The sequence below is a fragment of the Chelmon rostratus genome, chromosome 4, assembly GCF_017976325.1.
Source record: "Chelmon rostratus isolate fCheRos1 chromosome 4, fCheRos1.pri, whole genome shotgun sequence".
NCBI classification, from domain to species: domain Eukaryota; kingdom Metazoa; phylum Chordata; class Actinopteri; order Chaetodontiformes; family Chaetodontidae; genus Chelmon; species Chelmon rostratus.
The window spans coordinates 18,602,716-18,622,302 of NC_055661.1; the positions used below are offsets into that span (position 1 = coordinate 18,602,716).

Genomic DNA, 19,587 nt, shown 5'->3' on the forward strand with positions numbered 1-19,587 from the left:
CAGCCATCTGCTTCTCGCTCCTCATCTCCCACACATTTGACTGAGCAGGCACATACTCACTTTCTCCAACACTCGCCCTCATCGCGCTTACAGCGCCGCACATCTGCAGCCCTGAAGTCTCACACGCACTCCACATTTCTTCGTATCAGTTCACACACACCTGCTGTAACTGCAGGCATTCAGGCGGCTGTGTCTGTGCTGTGGAGTCGCGACTTCGGAACATCATGGTGGTTCAGGGAGAAGAGGTGGTGGTTGTTCAGGGACAGGGGAAAGAAGGTTCAGCGGAGGGCTGGCAGGGGCTGGGTAGACCTGGAGCACCGGGTCTACACTCTCTGTCCTTGGTGGCTAAATACTCCTGTTTCCTGTGCTGGGCCCCCAGGGAGAAGAGCTCCGTGGAAGAGGAGATCAAAGAGAAGGAGGAAGCTATCAGACAGCGCAGCAGCGAAGTGCAGGTAAGGTCCTGATGATCTGTTTGCCTGTGAGTGTCTGTCTCTGTTCCCATTGCAGTGGACACAGAGAGAAAGAGGGATTTATGGGTTGACTGGAATGATGGCGTGGTTGTGTAGATATTTACTCTCTTATATGTAATCCTTGCCTTAATAGGACTGGTGTTGGAACATAACTAGTGTACATGAATGAGCATGTATGTATTTCTGCTGCTTGTAAATGAAAACCCAGATGAGAAGAAGCAGATGGTAAGAACTGTAGGTGCTAAAGCGGGTCTTCACTGTTGTTAGAATTTTCACAGTGGAGGAGGAGGAGATCAATAATACATTTGGGCGGCAGTCTTAGACGCTTGTTCAGGAACACAGTTAATGTTTCTCAGAGAGGGAGAGGCTGGTGTCCTTGTGTAGGCGTGTCTGCCTGCTCTGAGCCTGAGAGATGGGCTCTATTTTTGGGAGCTGATGGCTTAAAGGGCTAGTCTGCTCCGCTTCGTGAATTCAGTCTGTGTTTGGAGTGTGAGGGTGGATCTCAAGGGACTCTCATGCTGATGCAGCTCAATTTCTTAGCTGCACTACAGGCTCGCCTTGAGTGCTTTTAGCTTTTTATACTGTAATGTGTTTTCTAAATATATTCCTCGACATCACATGTTGTGGCTGTCATGATCTGTGCTGCTGTTACCCCTGTCAGACTCTACGCAAAGACGTCCCCTGCAGTGTTTCTCATAGGTTCAGAATTTATTTGTGGCGGTGGCACATGGTGGTGTGGAGCTCTGACATCCATCACTTGAAAGTCAGCAGCACAACGACACAGGCTAAAATCCGACTTAGGAAATAATTTTCCAGGATATAGATTAGTTCCTGCAAGCACCTTGTAGGACAGATTTGCAGCTGCATTTCCACAAATGTTTTGGTTGGTGACAGGCTGAGCTACAGATTAAGATGCTTTCTATAAATCATATTTGTAACATCCCTGGGTTGGGTCCAGCCAGAGACCTTTGAGCATCTCATCAACCATCTCCCCTCTCTTTCAATTTTTGTGACTGTCAGTACTGGCATAAAAACTTTCAAATGACAAAATAAACAAAAACAGAGGATATTAGTGCTTGTTTTGTCCTGTATACTGAATGACATGTAGCAATGGTGTAAGCTGTCAAACTGCACATCAGACTGGTGAAGATCTTTGTTGCTTTGCTAACCTTTCAGATGAAAAGCTCTGCTCGGCTGCTGCTGAAAGGACAATAGAAGTCTCACCGACATATTTTGCGATTAAACAACCTGCATCCTCCGAACCAAAAAAAAAATCAATACAGCTAAAGTTCCCTTGCTCCGTCTTCTAACAGTAGGCGTACTTCTGACGAACAGTTGACCCTGTTTGAATTTAACAGAAGTTGGTGTCTCTGTGGGCTCTGTGGAAAACTCTGTTTTGTTGTCTTGTGTGAATTCTATGTAATTCTTAACTTCTTCCCCTCTCTTAGTTTTTACTTATTTACACAGCACAGATAGGAAAGAATCAAACCAGGGGTGAAGTAGTTACTTGGTATTTGCCTGAGACCCCTAGACTACCATAATGCAAATGGTGATATGGCCAAGATCTTTTTACACAGTATATGTCATTTTATCATGGTAACAGTATATATGATGGTATAGTGTTGTGAAAATTCAACATAGTAAGTGCTCTTGCTGCCTCAGTCACGTGACCTTGTGAGGCAGCTGGACTGCTACATCGTGCTGCCCACCCCGAATATATAGCTGAGATACTAAAGCCGTTTTCACATATGAAGTCCGGACAATGTCTGCAGAATCAGGTCCGGACACTGTCCAGATTTGCCCTTTCACACATGGAGCACATTTGTCTGTGTCAGGCGTGACACTTACTGGAAATATTCTTGGGCAGAGCGTACAGGATGAAGAAGACTCATCCTGTTTTTGCATTGATATCAATGTTCCATGTATTTGGATGTATCTACAATATCAATGAAAGAGTGGGAAGCAATATACAGGCAAGCAGAAAAAAGTACAAAGCAGCTACACTCTGTACAATCTCATCAACACACCCACTCGCTCGCTGTGTAGCAGGGTAGCAGTGCATACACTGTGAATGACAAGATAGCTCCCACTCCCAAAAAGAATTACCAGTTCTCTAACCGACACATCCGTTGCACAGTATACACCGTCATACCACCGACCCTACAGAATGCCCAAATTTCTGTCCTTTTCACAAAAGGATTGACCTTACATTAAACCTTCAGTCATTTCCTCCTCCTGTCATCATGTTTTGCATGCAGATCTTTTTGTCCCTCTTTTCAGTGATGGCTGAAAAAAAACATTATTGTAAATTCATATTTTGGATGTTCTTTTATTCCTCCATATTCTGAGGAACTGAAAGTAATCTGTATAATTAAAGTCAGTTGTTGAGCTCCATTTCTGTTTCTTTTTATCAAGGTTTTTTCTGTGACAAAACACAGAAATACATGCTTACTTCCCCCTGTTTCCTCTTTTGCTTGTTGTCTGCAGGATTTACAGGATGAGGTGGCGAGGGAGAGTGAGGAGCTGCAGCGGCTCCAGGCTCAGCGTCAAAAGGTCCAGGAGGCCTTGGATGAGCTGGACCAACAGAAAGGCTCTCTGGAGGAGCAGCTGACTCATATACGCCAGCAGACCAACCAAGAAACCCAACTGGTAGGTTTGGTAGAATTTTCACGGCAGATTCCTTTATTTCCATACTGGAAAGCTTCACGACTGACCAGCTACTAGTAAAGCACACCAGTACTATAAATCTGTAACCTCTTCCAATCACATGAATCCTACTCCTGAGTGATACAAACTCATTCTTAATGGGTTACGTCTGTCACAGATTTCATCACTGCAGTCAGAGCATGAGGACCAGGAACAGAGGATATGTCAGTACGAGGAGGAGCTGGTTCAGGCCAGAGAGGAGCTCCTCGCTCTGCAGGAGGAGAGCAGGAGGCTGCAGGAGAAGGTCCAGGCGGCTCAGGAGCAGCTCACGCCTCTGCAAGAGTCTGTCCGTGACTCCTTTACACAAGTTGCACAGGTTGGTTTTGGCAAGTCTTTACATGGGTATGGCTGCTTTGAGTGACTGCTATCCTCTCGGTTTTAGCAACTAGGCTTCATGTGGTGCACCACACTCCGCCCCTTTGCCCATTTTTGTGGAGCCAGGCACTGCCAAGAAGGTTGACGACTGGAGCCACTTACTCCGAGCTTCACAATGGCTCTTCAGAAGCCTATGGGTGTCATCAAGTAGACCATGTCCATGTTTTATACAGTCTATGGTGTGAATCAGTGTCTCGTGCTCATAACGATTCCTTTTCTCCACAGAAAATAGGAACAATGTCTTTATTTTATTTATCTCTGTGTTGTTCTCTCCTCTGGTAGGTTCAGCAGAAACTGAATGACCTGCAGGTGGAGGAGAGGTCTGTAACTGCCCAGCTCAGCTGGAAGAGAGCCCTGGAAGATAACTCTCCCGTCATGGTCAATGGATCAGCAGGCCCCACTGCAGAGCTGCACCAGGGGGATCCATTCCAGCAGGACCTCTTCCAGGAAGACCCGCCTCAAGAGCTGAAGGAGGATGAACCAGCTGCTCTCTGCAATGAGCAGAAAGAACATTCAGATCAAAAAGTTAAAGGAATGAATGAAAGAGAAGAGGAAGAAGAGAGGGAGGAAGAGAGTCCAAAGACTCCAGAGGAGGAAAAGCTCAAACCTGATGCATTGGATGATCTCTATACTAGTCTAGCCTCCTCTGAGATGTACAATAATGTTTCATCTCTCACCAAGCCACAAGAAAACACTGTTAGGGTAATAAATACACTTGCCTTAGTTATCAGTCCTTTTTATACTTTTCACTTCCCACTACACCTGTGCACTGCAGTTTTCCTTCTTGTTTCGCCCCCACCAATCATGCATGGCCAACAGGCTTAATTTATGTTCTCTTATGTCTCCAGGAGCACAGTAGCCCTACACCTGACGTCTCCTCGGAGGTCACAGATGATGCAGAGGAATCACCTAAAGAGAGCCCACCAAAGGTAAAGGCCCCGAGTTACTGACGTACCTGTGTTAGACGGTAAACAACATTGGTCTCTCCTTGCTTTCCTAAATTCCGTGTGTCATTTAGGCAAGCACATTTTCTAGTAGAACGTGTCTGATAATCATTATCTGAAAGATATAAATGCAGGAGTAAATGCTTTAAAAAGCAGATGAAAGATGCATTGGCATATAGCCCAATCTAGTGACTCATCACATGATTAAATGTGTCACGTAAACTAGGGATGCACGATAACTGTTTTTTAAAACCGATACTGATAGCGGATAACTTTCAGCTCCTAAAGGCCGATACCGATAACCAATAACACACACATATACCTAACATCATGACCACCACCAATCCCACGAACAAAACCAAAATCAGTTTTGACTCTTTGCATGAAGAGATATTTATTTTTCCAATGAAAAACTATTGGTAAGCCTCTCAAACATGTTCTTAAAGCTATCAAACAAACCAATTTGATATCTCACATCAATTTAAATAAGGTGCATTACTTACTGATATAAAAAATAAAGGCCCCTTGAAATGATGCAAATACATGCATCAGGATTACAAACTGAAAAAGTGCATTCCAGAAGTTTACAAAAAATAAATATACATAGAAAATTAACGCACTGGCACAAGTTAGATTCAAACATTTCTATTTAAACAAACTGAAAAAGTGCATTCCTCAATGACAACAAAAATAATGCACAGTGCATATTGTACTGACAGAGGTTAGAAGACAGCACTCTTAAATACTCAATTCTGATTGGTCAATCGCGAAAATTCAGCAGTGTTCCTAACAGTCAGACTAAAGGGGCAATCCCTTAATGTACCAAGCTCAATTACAAATCGCCAGCTGATTTGAGAGGCAAAATATGGAGCATTTTCCGTGCATTATTTTTAATTTGTTTGGAGAGGACCAAACACTTGGCTGGAGAATGATGTCCCCAGCAAAAAAGACAAGAAAAGTAAAGAACAACGCTGGACCGACAGCAGGAGCGATATTAAGACACAAAAGACTTGAGGACGCAGAGATTGACCAGACTGAAGCCGACAGACACGAAAAAAACGCCAAAAGAACACAGCATGGACGATCGGTCTGCTAAAAGACTGCTGAGTGGAGACAAAACTGGAGACAGATTTTTTAATGTCTGACGCTGAAAGCAGAAATCAGCTGATGCAGGACTTTTATCCATCAGTCCAAAAAAATAGCGGTAAACCAAACTCTGTCTCCAGCTACGTCTCTCTCAGGTCTGGGATATCCCGTCACTTCTTCACATTTGACATGATTTCGCTGAATATCTGTAAAGAAACGTTAGCGTCTTTAGCAGGCCGGGCGTCCTCATACGCTTTCCAAACTCCGTCAAAGCGGTGGTTATGTTTCAGGTGACTGATCAGGTCTGATCACACACTGACATGACACACTGACATCACACTGTGACATCACATCACACAGTGACATCACACAGTGACATCACACACTGACATCACACTGTGACATCACACTGTGACATCACACACTGACATCACACACTGTGACATCACACACTGTGACATCACACACTGACATCACACACTGACATCACACACTGACATCACAGACAACACTGTGACATCACATCACACACTGACATCATACACTGACATCACATGGTGACATCACATGGTGACATCACACGCTGACATCACACACTGACATCACACACTGACATCACACACTGTGACATCACATTGTGACATCACACACTGACATCACACACTGACATCACAGACAACACTGTGACATCACATCACACACTGACATCACATGGTGACATCACACGCTGACGTCACACACTGACATCACACGGTGACGTCACACACTGACGTCACACGGTGACATCACACAGTGACATCACACAGTGACATCACACAGTGACATCACACACTGACATCACACACTGACATCACACAGTGACATCACGCACTGACATCACACTGTGAAATCACAGTGACATCACACACTGACATCACAGACAACACTGTGACATCACAGATCACACTGAGTAACCATGGTAACAGGGTTTAACATGAAATATTTCCAGTTTATCAGAAGTGAAAACTGACAGGAAGTGGTTGTAACTTCTTTACATTTGATCTAACAGCTCAGTTTCTGTTTCTGTAACTCTGCCTCCAAGTAATCAAAGTAAAAAATGAAGTGCTTCTTTTCCAACATGTTAAAATAAACCTTCTGGACGCTGCAGCTTCACATCAGAATTAAAAACTGACTCAGATTCACTTTGTTCATTCAGGTTTGGTAAACAAACAGCTGTGAGCTCAACAACACCAACATGCAGAATGTGTATTTTCCCTGAATGTCGCAGCGTTCGAGTGATGGTGGGTCTCTGTAGTTTCTGCTCAGTCCAGTTAACCGATGGTTGAACCAAACACTGACATGTCTGTAAATCCACAGTTTTTGATCAGCGTGTGTGTTACTGACTGCCCGATTAAAACCAGTAAAAGCCACTCACCGGTTAGCTATGCTGAAAACAGGATAGTCGTGTTGGTGTCCTCTAGAGGCAGCTGGGTTCATTACTGATGTTTAGCAGCTACGTCTAATGTTTGCCATGTCCATCTTAGCTTAGCTTTTTAAGACTGCATGCTAATATTTAGCTAATTAGCAAAAGGTGCAGCTGAGGCTGATGGGAGTGTCTTTATTTCTGCAGGTATTTGCTCCCTAGCACTTTGGTTTATGAGCACTAAAACACTGACCTGATGGTGGCGCTGATGAAAAGGATCAATTCACTTATTAATATTCATCTTGAGGGGAACATGAACTTCTGAACCACATTTATTAGTCATCAAACATCTGCTGAGATGTTTTAGTCGTTTCCATGGCGGCAGCCCGATTTCGCTATAGCTGTAAAGAAATAAGTTTTCCTGCCGGCCTGCACACAGTGAGAGTCGGTTGCTAGGCAACATGCGTGTTTACTTTCAGAGCCGATGCGCAGTGAGAGCGGTGACAGGCGAGAGTAGACACATTTTAAATCAATAAAATATATTTTAATCAGTATTTTGTGTCACACTATTGAATTCTTTAGTAGTAAGCCATGTCCTAAGCGGGATAATGTATAGTGAGCAGTTTCCAACGGAGAAGCGTCGCGTCGGGCTTCTGTGTCATCCTGAAGGAAGATACATGATCCCTTACTTAGACTATCTATGTAAACAAACTGAAGAAGGGCAGTCCATAGTGAGTCAAGCACCATCACGTCCATGATTAAATCTTCAATAACCTGAGCCTGTGGGTCATCTTTGGCAAATTTCTTGGACTTTTCGAAAGCCTCGCCGACCCGTAAGTCCTGGTGGCTTCTTTGCAGCTGGCTTGCTAACGTTAGCGTCTTTAGCAGGCCGGGCGTCCTCATACGCTTTCCAAACTCCGTCAAAACAGTGGTTATGTTTCCGGTGACTGATCAGGTATTAAAGCTTGTGCCACTGTCTCCTTCGGAAACTTTGAAGAAGTCTGAACTCTGTTTTCATAAGCACGCTATACCGCATGCTGCATTCAAGGTGTAACGTACATTCCCCCGTTCCCTCGTTTGCCAGTCGTTCTTTCGGCCTGTTTAAGTTCATGTTTCTATTTTTTGTGTGTAACATGTGAAGAAATACTGCGAATGTTAATTCAAGTCAGCAACTAGCAAAATTATGACCGAGTTAACGAGTTGTTTTCTGGCATGAGGGGGTATTCTTGATTTTTCCCAGTGAGAAAGAGTTTTTCTGATTATGCTAACGTCACTTGAACGCAGCATTCACTGCAGGCCATTCTGGTCTCATAGTGGGAGCGAGGCACTGCCGTGCTGACAAAAACACATATGTTATCGGGGCTGTTCGTCACGATATTTTGATATTCGTCACGAGTTATTGTAATGACGTCGTAATTTCCTGTTATTCCTGTTATAACAGGAATAATTATCGATAACGGGAATAATTATCGTGCATCCCTAACGTAAACACAATGCTCACATCATTTACTGTAGTGTTCAAGCTTGTCAGCAGAACTCTGTTGTTGTCTGACAGGTTGCATCGCCAGAGCCAGAGAGCAAACAGGAGCCAGCAGAGTCCCCAGAGACCACCACCACCTCCTCATTACCACCTCAAGTCGGCCCTTGCTCTGTGCCGCCGCAGACCAGCCCTCCCTCCCTGCCTGAGATGGACTTCTTCAATTCAGACCCTTTTACTGACCGTGAGTCCCCACAGACAGCTTGCAAATGAAATTGCTTTCCTACAAAAGACCCCAATGTTTGGGGAAAAAAATGACTTTCTCCTTCAAATTGATTTGTTGATGTCAGTGTAGTCATGCAGATGATTGTTTTTCCACCTTATAGACGATCCATTCAAAGATGATCCGTTTGGTAAAGCAGATGTTGCAGGTAAGCCCATTTAGAAGGGGTGAGCAGACAAACTAATCTCTTCCATGTGAAAGATCCTAAAAAATAAATCAATATGTATGTTTATGTCTGTCTTTGTGTCCGATTCTGTATCTGTTGCTGTCTAATCAGATCCATTCGGAGGAGATCCCTTCAAAGGGTCAGACCCCTTTGCTGCAGACTCTTTCTTCGCACAGTCCTCCGGCGCCCCCTTTTCCTCAGACGACCCTTTCTCTGCCTCTGCCGACCCCTTTGGTACCACTACTGGCATGCCAGAACCAGACCTGTTTGCGGCCAAGGTAAACGATGCAGCAGCTGCACCGGGTCCAGATCCCTTCACCTCCAAACCTTCCAATCCAGCTTTAGCAGCCAAGGATCCATTCACCTCCTCTGGTAGCAATATGGCCGAGTCTGACCCGTTCGGACGCAAAATGAATACCACTGGGGAGGCGGATCCATTCGGTTCTCAGGACGGAGGGACAGATCCCTTCAGCTGCTCTCCACCCAGCTCTGATTTGGCTGTGGTGAGTAGGCCTGCTGTAAAACCTGGTCACAGTGTATTGAGTGGCAAGGTATTGAACATTCTTAATATAAAGGAGAAGACAACAACAATTAATTCCCAGTCATGAATATTTTTTATTTTATTATTATTATTATTATTTTTTATTAGTGTATTTGCAGCTTTTTATGTCGCTGTCTTGGCAGGTCTTCTTTGCAAAATAATCACCAAAAGGAACAGTAATAAATTGAAAGTGAAAATAACAAATTAGTTACGTTAAATTAAATTAGTTATTAAATCAGTATAGACCTGGAAAAGAAGACAACAAAATAAATACGACTAATTTTGCTGCCGTTTTAGCTAGAAGTGAAGTAAAAGTGCATTTAGTGAGAGCGAGAGAGAGAAAGTTTTATGAAAGGGCCCCGGGATGAGCAGTAGTCTTTATTTTTGTTTAATGTACTTTACTCATACTTCCAGTTGATCACATTAACTTTGAGAATATTCATGTCCACAGCAGAATTTATTGTACAATACATATGTAATAAGTCCTGCATGTTCTGTTATCAGAAGGACACTGCAACAACCAATGACCCGTTCGCTCCAGGTGGTACTACAGTGAACGCCAGCTTAGATCCAGGTATGACTCGTGACATAGCGCCACCGTCTGGGGACAGATCCCATTGCACTATTTACATAGTCTGTATGGGTGTTGCCAGGTTTATATGCTCTTTGACATTTATATTCTCATGTTCCAGATCCGTTTGCTGCTGTGTTTGGTAATGAATCATTTGGAGGGGGCTTTGCAGATTTCACTGCCTTGGCAAAGGTAATCGAGATTTGTTGTTCAGACCCTAGTGCTTCACCCACACAGTGCTGAGATACACCTGCTGTCTTATGGAGTGAAACATGCTGAATATCGGAAATAGAAGTTGTTGTGACCCATTGAACTCACTTCTGCGGTAATACCAGTATATCCAGGAAGACTGTGAATGAGTTGTTGAGTGTCTTGTGGTTTATAGGAGGAAATAGCTGCAATACTCAATTCTTGGACTTGACAAGTGTGTTCCAGAAATGTTGCCTCTGTATATTGTTTTATGATGCAGTTGTATCAGAGTATTTTTGCAGTATTTTTTTTAAATTGTTATGATTCTGCTCAAGCAGCTCCATGTGTAATTTTTGTTTATTTTTACTGTATGTACTTGATTTGGCGTGAACCTTCTGTTTCAGTCAAACGGTGCTGACCAGTTTGGCATCAACAATAAGAACCTGTTCCAGGAAGATGGCCAGTCTGCCGGCCCTGATGTGCCCCCAGCCCTGCCCCCAAAAACGGGTACGCCAACTAGACCACCTCCTCCACCTCCAGGTCAGTACTTGCATTGTTCGATCTCACTGTGGAAAGGTAACTGTTGTCAAATGTCGTGCTCCTCGCAGTAATGTCGGGATGCATTGTGTTAAATTATGCTGGTCCATGCTTGGTCTGTCTTTCTTCATTCTTCGGGTTTATTCCTTTTCTGTGTGTCTGCATTCACACTTGCATATGTCTGTATGTCTGTCTGTCTTTGCCTTGTCAGGTAAGAGATCATCCCTCTCCAGAACAGAGTCCTCTGACTCCTTCCAACGACGAGGGCACTTCCTCCCACAGCTGTCAGGAGACTTCACCTCCTCGGCCTCCTCCTCTTCCCTGCCTGCCAAGGATCCGATAGCCGACCCCTTTGCCCCCTCCTCCCCTCCTCGTCACAACGTACGGGAAGCTGACCGATTTGCCAGCTTTGACAAAGTGAGCACCTCCCTCTCTCCCTCTCCCTCACCTTCACCTGACTCTCAATAGCTACGCCCTCTTCTCTTTTTTCCCCTGCTAATAAATCTGATTTAGTTGTTTGATTAAATCACAACCATCAAGCAAATCAGGCCAGCGTTATAAATCACTCCATCCACTGCCATTTAAAAGCCCCAAAGAAGAGAACTAATCAGCTTATGTAAAGTGTCACATAGTAGCACAGGTTCTTAATGCTACATTTGTTTATTTGATAACCTTGTTTTCTTGATTTAAGCTAGAATAAGCAGATAAATCTTCTATATTTTTTTCTTGCATTCTGTCTGCAACTGATGTATATTTAGCTCTTTATTATGAATATATTTTGAATTTCCTTGCCATGTAAAGATTCTTTTTACTTGTAATTATTTTTCGTTACTGATTTATATTATGATTGCGCTTAATTTAAGCCCTATGATTGAAGTTGCACTGTCATACTTGAAAAGGAAATGTACAGAAATGTCATTTTAGCTATTATCAATACTTTCATGTATTAACTCAGCAACATTTTTGTTGTAACAGACAAGTTCTCACACAAATTAATGAATAATTAGTTAAAATACACATCTATCTTCATGATCCCTCTTAATGGTTGGCAGTGAATGGAGAGATGAGAGGCTGCTTGTATTTTGCTTTTGTTAGCCATCCCAACTCAGCACACTGACATTACATATTTCATTCCAAAATGAGATAGGTATTTTCTTGCAAAATGTTTCATTTTATGCACCTTTTTTTACATTGAGATTGCATCTCAGGTAAATTTAAAATTGCTCTCGGTGCAAAGTGGTCATTCTGAGTTTGACCAGTGACTGAGCTCAGACTCAGTATGTTGCTGAGTCGGCACAATTATGGCCTAAAGGCGTCACAGCAGTTGACCTTGACTAACGAGACGCAGAGTCATACCTGCTGCCTCCTTTCAGACCAATTCAACTTATGAACTTGAAATTTATGAATCAATCAGTGTTCCGCAAACACATTGATCAAACATGCTCCAGGAGAAATGTGCAGCAGCAGGAACACAACAGACACCTTTTTGAGAAATACCGCCTTTAGTCCCTTCTTTTCACAGGTAAAAGCCAGGTTGCTGTAATGATTATATTGCATTAACTGAGAAGACCAAGGGAATTACAGATTCCTGTTTGTGTACAATAGTGAGGATATCAAACAATCAAAAAATAAAAAAAGCAGTTGTGGCAAAACAGTAAAATGAGTCATTGCACATCTGTCTAAACATGGGTTGAACCCCTGTTGATGTATCAGGAATAAATCAGTAATAGTATTAAGGTCCTCTCAGCTCTTCCCTTTGTAAGACTGCATAGAAGTGTACTGTCAAGCTGTGAATTTGGGATGGATGTCTATTATTAAAAGACTGTTGATGCCTCACATGACTGCACCCGCATGTGCCCGTGGAACCCCAACCTGCACGCACTAACTGTGTGTTTGATTAGCTGGCTCTCATTCACTCATACCACTGCCTCCGCCATTCCTCAAAATCAGTGTTTTGTTTTGTTTTTCCTTTACCGCTATTTATTTATTTACCCAAGCATCCATCTGTTCATCCATCCATCCCTTCATTCATTCAGCCCTTGTCTGGTCGAGAAACAGATCGCCTGTATTCTGTGCGTGTGCGTGTGTGCGTGTGCGTGTGTGCGTGTGTGTGTGTGTGTGTGTGTCTTTACACCTCTGTCATAAAAGTTGAATAAAGAGTTGAATCAAGGGCACCATCTCTGGCTTCTATGTACATCCATGACACCACTATCTGCAAATGCCTCAGCTTTTAAAGGGCCATACCAATGTTTTTGCATTTGCACGTCATTTAAAACAAGTTGTGACGATACTTTACATCACCACAGACACTTTCCAAAGCATGTCTTGAATTGTCGCAACTGACAGTAATGAAGGTAAACACGTCATTAATCTGGATAATTTTATGTCAACCATGTCTCACTGTAGTGGCTACATGCACAGCTGGAAAATACTTCCAATAATCTACAGTGTGGTACGCTTTGGAAAATGTTTGCCAATGACATGAAATTGAGAGGTTTTGTACAAAATGGGCTAAAACATGCAAAAACACCAGTATGGTTCCTTCAAGTATTTTGACAGAATCCCATTAAATCACTTCAGTCACTGAAAATGACAAAAGTTCCAGATATGTGAACGGTCTCTTTAAGTTTAACAATACAGTGTGTCGTTCCTCTTGCTTAAGTACTTTATTGATTTCTGATTTCATTCATATTTGAAAGCAGCAGTGGAATGTATCGCCTGCAAGTAATAAATGCATGTTCTCTACTAAATCCGTTATATGTTTCTTAAATGTTCTCGTCGTGCATGTTCTGCTCTACTTTACACCGAAATCATCGTCTCGAAAAGGCCTCCTAGTGAACGTGGTCGTCGCTTCCTACTTTTCCTTTGCATGGGTGGAGATGCGCTGTGATGACCTGTGATGCTTCTGTCTGTCATTCATTGAGAATAATGAACCTGTTGACACAGTGCATGTCGGGTGTTGTAATCATTAACCAGCAGACTGTGTGTTTATAGTGATGACACAGGCCTGAGAGGCAGAGACTGTCTCTCTCAACTGATTGAAAAGGCTTGTTGTTGTTGTTGTTGTTTTTTTTTTTTAAAGTTGGTTGTGTTTTGCTTGGGAGACGTGAAATGTGACATTTTGGATTTATAGACCACACAGTGATGGACCTTTCTCATGATGGACATTTCTACTTATCAAACACAGGTGTAACTAATAACAGCGATGGCTGTGTTGCATTTAGGTGCATCAGTTCACAGGCCTTTATATTGTGCATGTTGGCTTACTGACACAGATGATGATTTACTGCAGGTTAGTGTCATTAGTTACACCTGTGCTTACACGTCCACTGTGTCCACTTTGACAGGAGTCAACTGTCAGTGGGTTCTCAAAATATTGATTATGTCAGTGTCTGTTCAGGCATTGACAGATCTGACTCTGTCACTCTGTTTTACCCTCATTAGAAATATATTACACAGAAGTGCTCTGTGTTCTGTAGCTGTGATATAAAGTTCAGGATGCCTTTCTCTGTGACCTGCTGCGACACCACTGTAAAGCCTAACAGCTGCACTGACACTGATATATCCATTACGCATACATGGCTGTAGATTTGTGACAAGAAATTTCAGGGGATGCCACTGTGGTTTAGGGGGTTAAGATGCATACTTTGTAAACTGAGATGTCCCTGGTTTGATTCCAGTCAGGGACCTTTGCTGCGTGTCATTCTGTCCTTCTTTTTCCTCTCGTGTCCTGTCAAATTTCCTGGCAAAAAATGCCTCAAAAATGATCTTAAAAGAAGAGAAAGAGAAATTGTCGTAGAGAAATGCCAAAGATATGTTCAAGAAACTATAACATAGTTTGTCCACCCCGGTGCTCTGGCAGGTTTAGTTTTAAACTGTAAAATAACCGGCTCAACTCAGTCACAATACTGAAATAACCAAATTTAAGGCATTCTAAAGATTAGTCTTGTGTTTTTTTTAAAAAGAAAATATCAATATTGGCCTCATAAAGACAGTATTGATACGGCCATACTGACAGCAAACATTCCCTTTGAGACATTATCCCCGGAAACACGATTACATGGATGTGACAGGATCACAAAAGAAACGGCAACAATTGTGAAATGTAGTACAACAGCACTGAAAGCAGCAGTCTCTTTATGGAGCTCACAGTGCTTAACGGTAATGGCATGCGTTATATCATCCAGGTACTGTTGTTCTTGTTGGTTATCTGTTGTCAGCCAAGTATTTTATCTTTGAGAATCTGTTAACTGTACATCTGTTTGTCTGTGTTTGTGTCTCCTCTCACCCCCATATTTCTTTGCATTATGTGCTGTTCTGTCCTTCCCCCCTGTGTGTGACGTGTGTGTGTGTGTGTTTGTTCATGTGTGTTTTCTGTGTCACGGAGCAGTATCCAACAGAGGAAGACATGATAGAGTGGGCAAAGCGCGAGAGCGAGCGAGAGGAAAAGGAGCGACTTGCCAGACTCACCCAGCAGGAACAAGAGGACCTGGAGCTGGCCATCGCACTCAGCAAGTCTGAACTCTCCTGAGGAGCTCGTTTCCCCCTCCTTCCCTCCTCCAGCGGCCCGGCCCGGCACAGCTCGGCACGGCCTGGCCCAGCACAGAAAGCACCAAAGCAAAGCAGGGACTGTGTAGGACTGATTCAGCAGCACCTGCTGACCCCATGAAGAGACTTCTAGAATAAACGCACCTCTGAATCTCTGGACGCCCCGTCTCCCCACACTGTGTCCACCGTTCACTGCAGCACCGTGTTTCCCATCCTGTTGCTCTCTGTGGTTTCTTAATGGAGGCGAGGACCAAGGTGGAGTGTACGCTCCAAAGAATGGATTGTTGAAAGAAATGCAGTGAATATGGATTTAGAGATTGTCAGATGATAAGATTGCTCCTTTAATGCCGCATTAACTCCCCAGAATGTAATTTATTTAAACACACACTGACTACATTGAAACAGCCTTGTCAAAAGTCCACTAACACTTCTCACTACACTTTATTGACACTCAGCTCACTCCTAATTTTGTAGTGCCCCTACTTCCCCCAATTTCCTTCCAGCTGTTGGTTAATCTTCTGAAACTAAATCTTGAACTGTGTGTGGCTTTAAGACGGCAAGCTGAGGGGAAAGAATGTGTGTTTTCTGAGGCATTGTAATAAAATATAAGGGTGCATGTCAGTCCTTTGAAATGGACTGACCATGTACTTTTCCAGTCCTGTATGATAGCAGAGGGCCGATGAGATTTTGAAAGATATTTCTGTTCACGACGGGGTGACAGACTTCAACATTTCTACACGTTTAACTGGAAGTTACCAGTCCTCTCATATGTGAAACGCATGTGCACATTTATACTAAAATTGAACAAATCCATCACAACCTTCAGCTTCTAGACACTTAAATGTCTTTTAAAAGTCAGCAGTGCTTTGCTTTAGCCATCATCTGTTCTGTCTGTGTTCGAGAGTTTTGGGGAGAGACTGAAAGGAATGAAACTACATCGATAACATGTAATGATTACGTATTAATTAGCATTAAGTTTCAGGGAACGCTAGAAGGGATTGCACAAAACAAGAACACATCTGCATTTCTAAAGTCCAACATTCATTATCAGAGAATTAGATCATATAGCTCTAAAAATGTTAATTTCATCTCCAAAATGCTTATTGTCTTTTAATTAATGTGAAACTTTAAATTCTGGGCAATTTCTGAGACATTTTATCAGTGTGGCCTGAGATTAAAGAATATTATTTTTTTCTGAAATGTGGTTGGAAAACTGTTGAGTTTGGGGATTAACGGACAAACATGAGTTCAGAATAGAAAATGGGTTGTCAGAGATGAATGTATGAGTCGGAAAAAACAGATTTATACCCACTTTTCCTCCTCTTTTCACTCATGCATTAAATAAATGGTGTTGATAATATTATTAATCCTGATTGATCCACCCCATACTGGGAGGCCGGGGGTCAGTGTTGGGCACAACACAGTCTCCCTTAAATCAGTGTCTTGATGAACAGCACAGACGTCAGAATAAAATGTCGCCATTATACGTTTCTGCAAACCACAGATACGTTAAATTTGTACACTTCATACTTTCCAGTAGATAAAGTGACGTAGTTCAGATTACGGTACATGTATGAGCTGGGTTTTCTCGTGGTGGCCTGACAGCGAGACGAGCCACGTTTGTGGCAACAAAACTGGGTATTTTCAGCCAAAACGTGAGCTTTTCCTAACTTGTCTTAAAGTGGTTTCAACATAAAACCTGAACATACCTGTGGTTTGTAGAGACATGCAGTACCAACACGTATTCTGCCGATTGTGTTGTGCTGAATGACACTTTGCAGCATGTGGGCTAGTTGTGTAAATACTATTTTTAATTAATGAGAGAAGCGCATAAAGAAAAAACTTCCCCAAGTAGTCTATATCCATTTCACAAATCTCACACCAGGTCCCATTTCAGTGTCTGCCACTGTTGGTGCTTCTTTTGTTCGCATTTGTCAAAAATTTATTTTTCTGCAATGTTTTTTTTTTTGTCTCTTCTGTGAGAGGCGAACTGGATTTCAAAGTCTTACACAAAGTCAGTAAAAGTTGGCTCGTGTGTGTCTGCGTTCCGTCTGTCCACTTCAGACTCTGTGGGGATTTAACTTGCAGAAAAACCTGCTGGTGTGTTGTGAGGATAAACACTCCCGCTGCACTGCCACCTCATTCCTGTTATCGCCCTCACAGCAGGTGCTTGGCCAGTTATTCTTCCTCTTCTTCTTACTGGGCAGTTTTGTGTTTCTGCCAGAAAATGAGCTAAGTTACTTAACACTGAGTGCTAAACTGTGACAGACGGTTTCTGAACAAGGGAAGGCTCGGCTGAAGAGCAGGAGGCCTTTGTTTTCATTTCTTTTGCTAATTTCTGACCAAACAGTGCATAACATTTTGAACACATCTTCCTGTTCTGACTCACCTTTCGGCCTTGTTTAGAACGAGCATCGTCATTTCCTCTTCTCATGTCTAACCAGTTTACTGTCTGTGGTTTGTCCTGCACTTCCTGCTGCATCTCTCATATTGCAGTTTATTGTAAATTCAACAGAGCCAGAGTCGTCTGTCTGTTCTTCACCTTCACCGCTGAGTATTTCTCATTCTCCCGAATTTCAAGGCCACCAGACGCGTTGCTGTCATTTGTACAGACTCTTTGAATTTTACAAATCAAGAACCACTTAATGTTTCTAGGCGTACCCATAAAGGCTTTTTAAAACTCAAGCTAAATGTATTTTATTTTGTATTTTCTAACATGTAAGAAAAAATACTTATTGGGAGGTTCGGCCAGAATATGTAATGCATTTAATGAAACAGAATAAATATTAAACATGTGTAGTTCTGTGTGTTCTTACTGGGATCACGTCATGTTATTGTCTTTAGCAGGCACTGGTGGAGATTTAGATCCTTTACTTGAGTAAAAGTAGCAATGCTGCATCATACATTACAGGAGAAAGTATAATTGAGTAAAAACAGTGGTGGAAAGTAAGAAAATGTACTCAATTACTGTATTGAAATACATTTTTGAGGCACTTCTATGCTACTTTATACTTCTACTCGACTTCAGAGGGGAATATTGTACTTTAAGATATGCTGATGTTACAGGTCAAACTACCCAACAGTGCATTCGCTACAATTATCTCCATCTTCACCAACAACATTAAAATTGTGCCTACACATGGTAGTGCATCTGTATTAAATTTCCAATAACATAATAATGCAACACTCACAGGACCAAAATAATACTTTTCCTTTCATATGATTTTTAATGCAGGCCTTTTACTGTTATGGAGTTTTTTTGTATTGTTTTATTGGCATAAAGATTTAGATAAACTGAATACTTTCTGTACCACTGAGAAAAAGTACAGAAGTATAATCAAGACATCATGCTTACATACAAAAGGAAAAATACTCACTATGCATAATCTGTTATATGTATTATATTATGAGATTATTATAGTGGCAATAGATGCATTCAGGATTAAACAGCATGAATGTTGCTGATTAATGTGGAGTCAACTGTAGCTGCTTTACATATGACTATTTAGCTCAAAGCAACACATTTTTTACAAGCTGAAGACAAGAAGCTGAGATTTGTATTTAAAATATGTATCTGCAATGTAACTAGAAACTATAGCTGTCACATATGGAGTGGAGCAGAAAGTCCAATATTTCCCCCCCTGAAATGTGGTGGAGTAGAAACAGAAAGTAGCAGGAAAGTACCTCAAAGTTGTCATTTAACACAGTAAGTTAGTAAGCTAACATATGTGTGTGTATTTTTCTCTTACAGAGCAATAAGAATCACCAGTATACAGCTGAAAAGATGTAAAAATCTGATCAGAATTTTAGGTTTTCATGCAGAGGACAGTCATCTTAACTGCTTTTACGTTTCATAACAAAGGACATATTATCATGGATGCTATCATTGTTTGTACTCTGTATTATAGGCCTGTTTTTTGTATACTTGTTCATTTTTGTAAGTGTATTTCAAAGTATTATTCTACTAAAATAAAATAAAATGTCTTAAAAGTTAACATCCAACTACATTTAAAATACAGTATATAAATATAGTATTTAAAGTAATTTAAAACAGCCTAATTATTGGGCTTGGATCAATTGGATGAATAATTATGTAGATCTATACATGTTTAGCTCTTATTTTCATTGGCTTGTTTGTTTGTTGAAATAAGATCTACCTGCTGTGTGTAACTGACCGTGCAAGGTTGTCAAATACAGGCGGGCTTTAGGACCATGCAGCCGGGACCTGCAGCAGCTCCCCTGCGCAGCATTTAAATAGGAAATTCATGGTAATGGTGATGCGAGCAGCGCAC

At 42.0% G+C, this 19,587-nt stretch overlaps 1 protein-coding gene across 1 annotated transcript in view; it reads left to right on the forward strand.

The window, feature by feature from the left end:
- eps15 (epidermal growth factor receptor pathway substrate 15) overlaps positions 1-18,152 on the forward strand; it is a 29,167-nt gene extending 11,015 nt beyond the window's left edge. Inside the window, exons 13-25 of the mRNA XM_041934646.1 lie at positions 380-452; positions 2,958-3,119; positions 3,295-3,492; positions 3,834-4,253; positions 4,400-4,480; positions 8,539-8,704; positions 8,847-8,891; positions 9,021-9,412; positions 9,955-10,024; positions 10,143-10,213; positions 10,615-10,750; positions 10,959-11,164; positions 15,138-18,152. Of these exons, the coding sequence (XP_041790580.1) occupies positions 380-452; positions 2,958-3,119; positions 3,295-3,492; positions 3,834-4,253; positions 4,400-4,480; positions 8,539-8,704; positions 8,847-8,891; positions 9,021-9,412; positions 9,955-10,024; positions 10,143-10,213; positions 10,615-10,750; positions 10,959-11,164; positions 15,138-15,278 (2,161 nt within the window). The 3' untranslated portion in view covers positions 15,279-18,152. The remainder of the gene's footprint in view (positions 1-379; positions 453-2,957; positions 3,120-3,294; positions 3,493-3,833; positions 4,254-4,399; positions 4,481-8,538; positions 8,705-8,846; positions 8,892-9,020; positions 9,413-9,954; positions 10,025-10,142; positions 10,214-10,614; positions 10,751-10,958; positions 11,165-15,137) is intronic.
- The last annotated feature ends 1,435 nt before the right edge of the window (positions 18,153-19,587 follow it).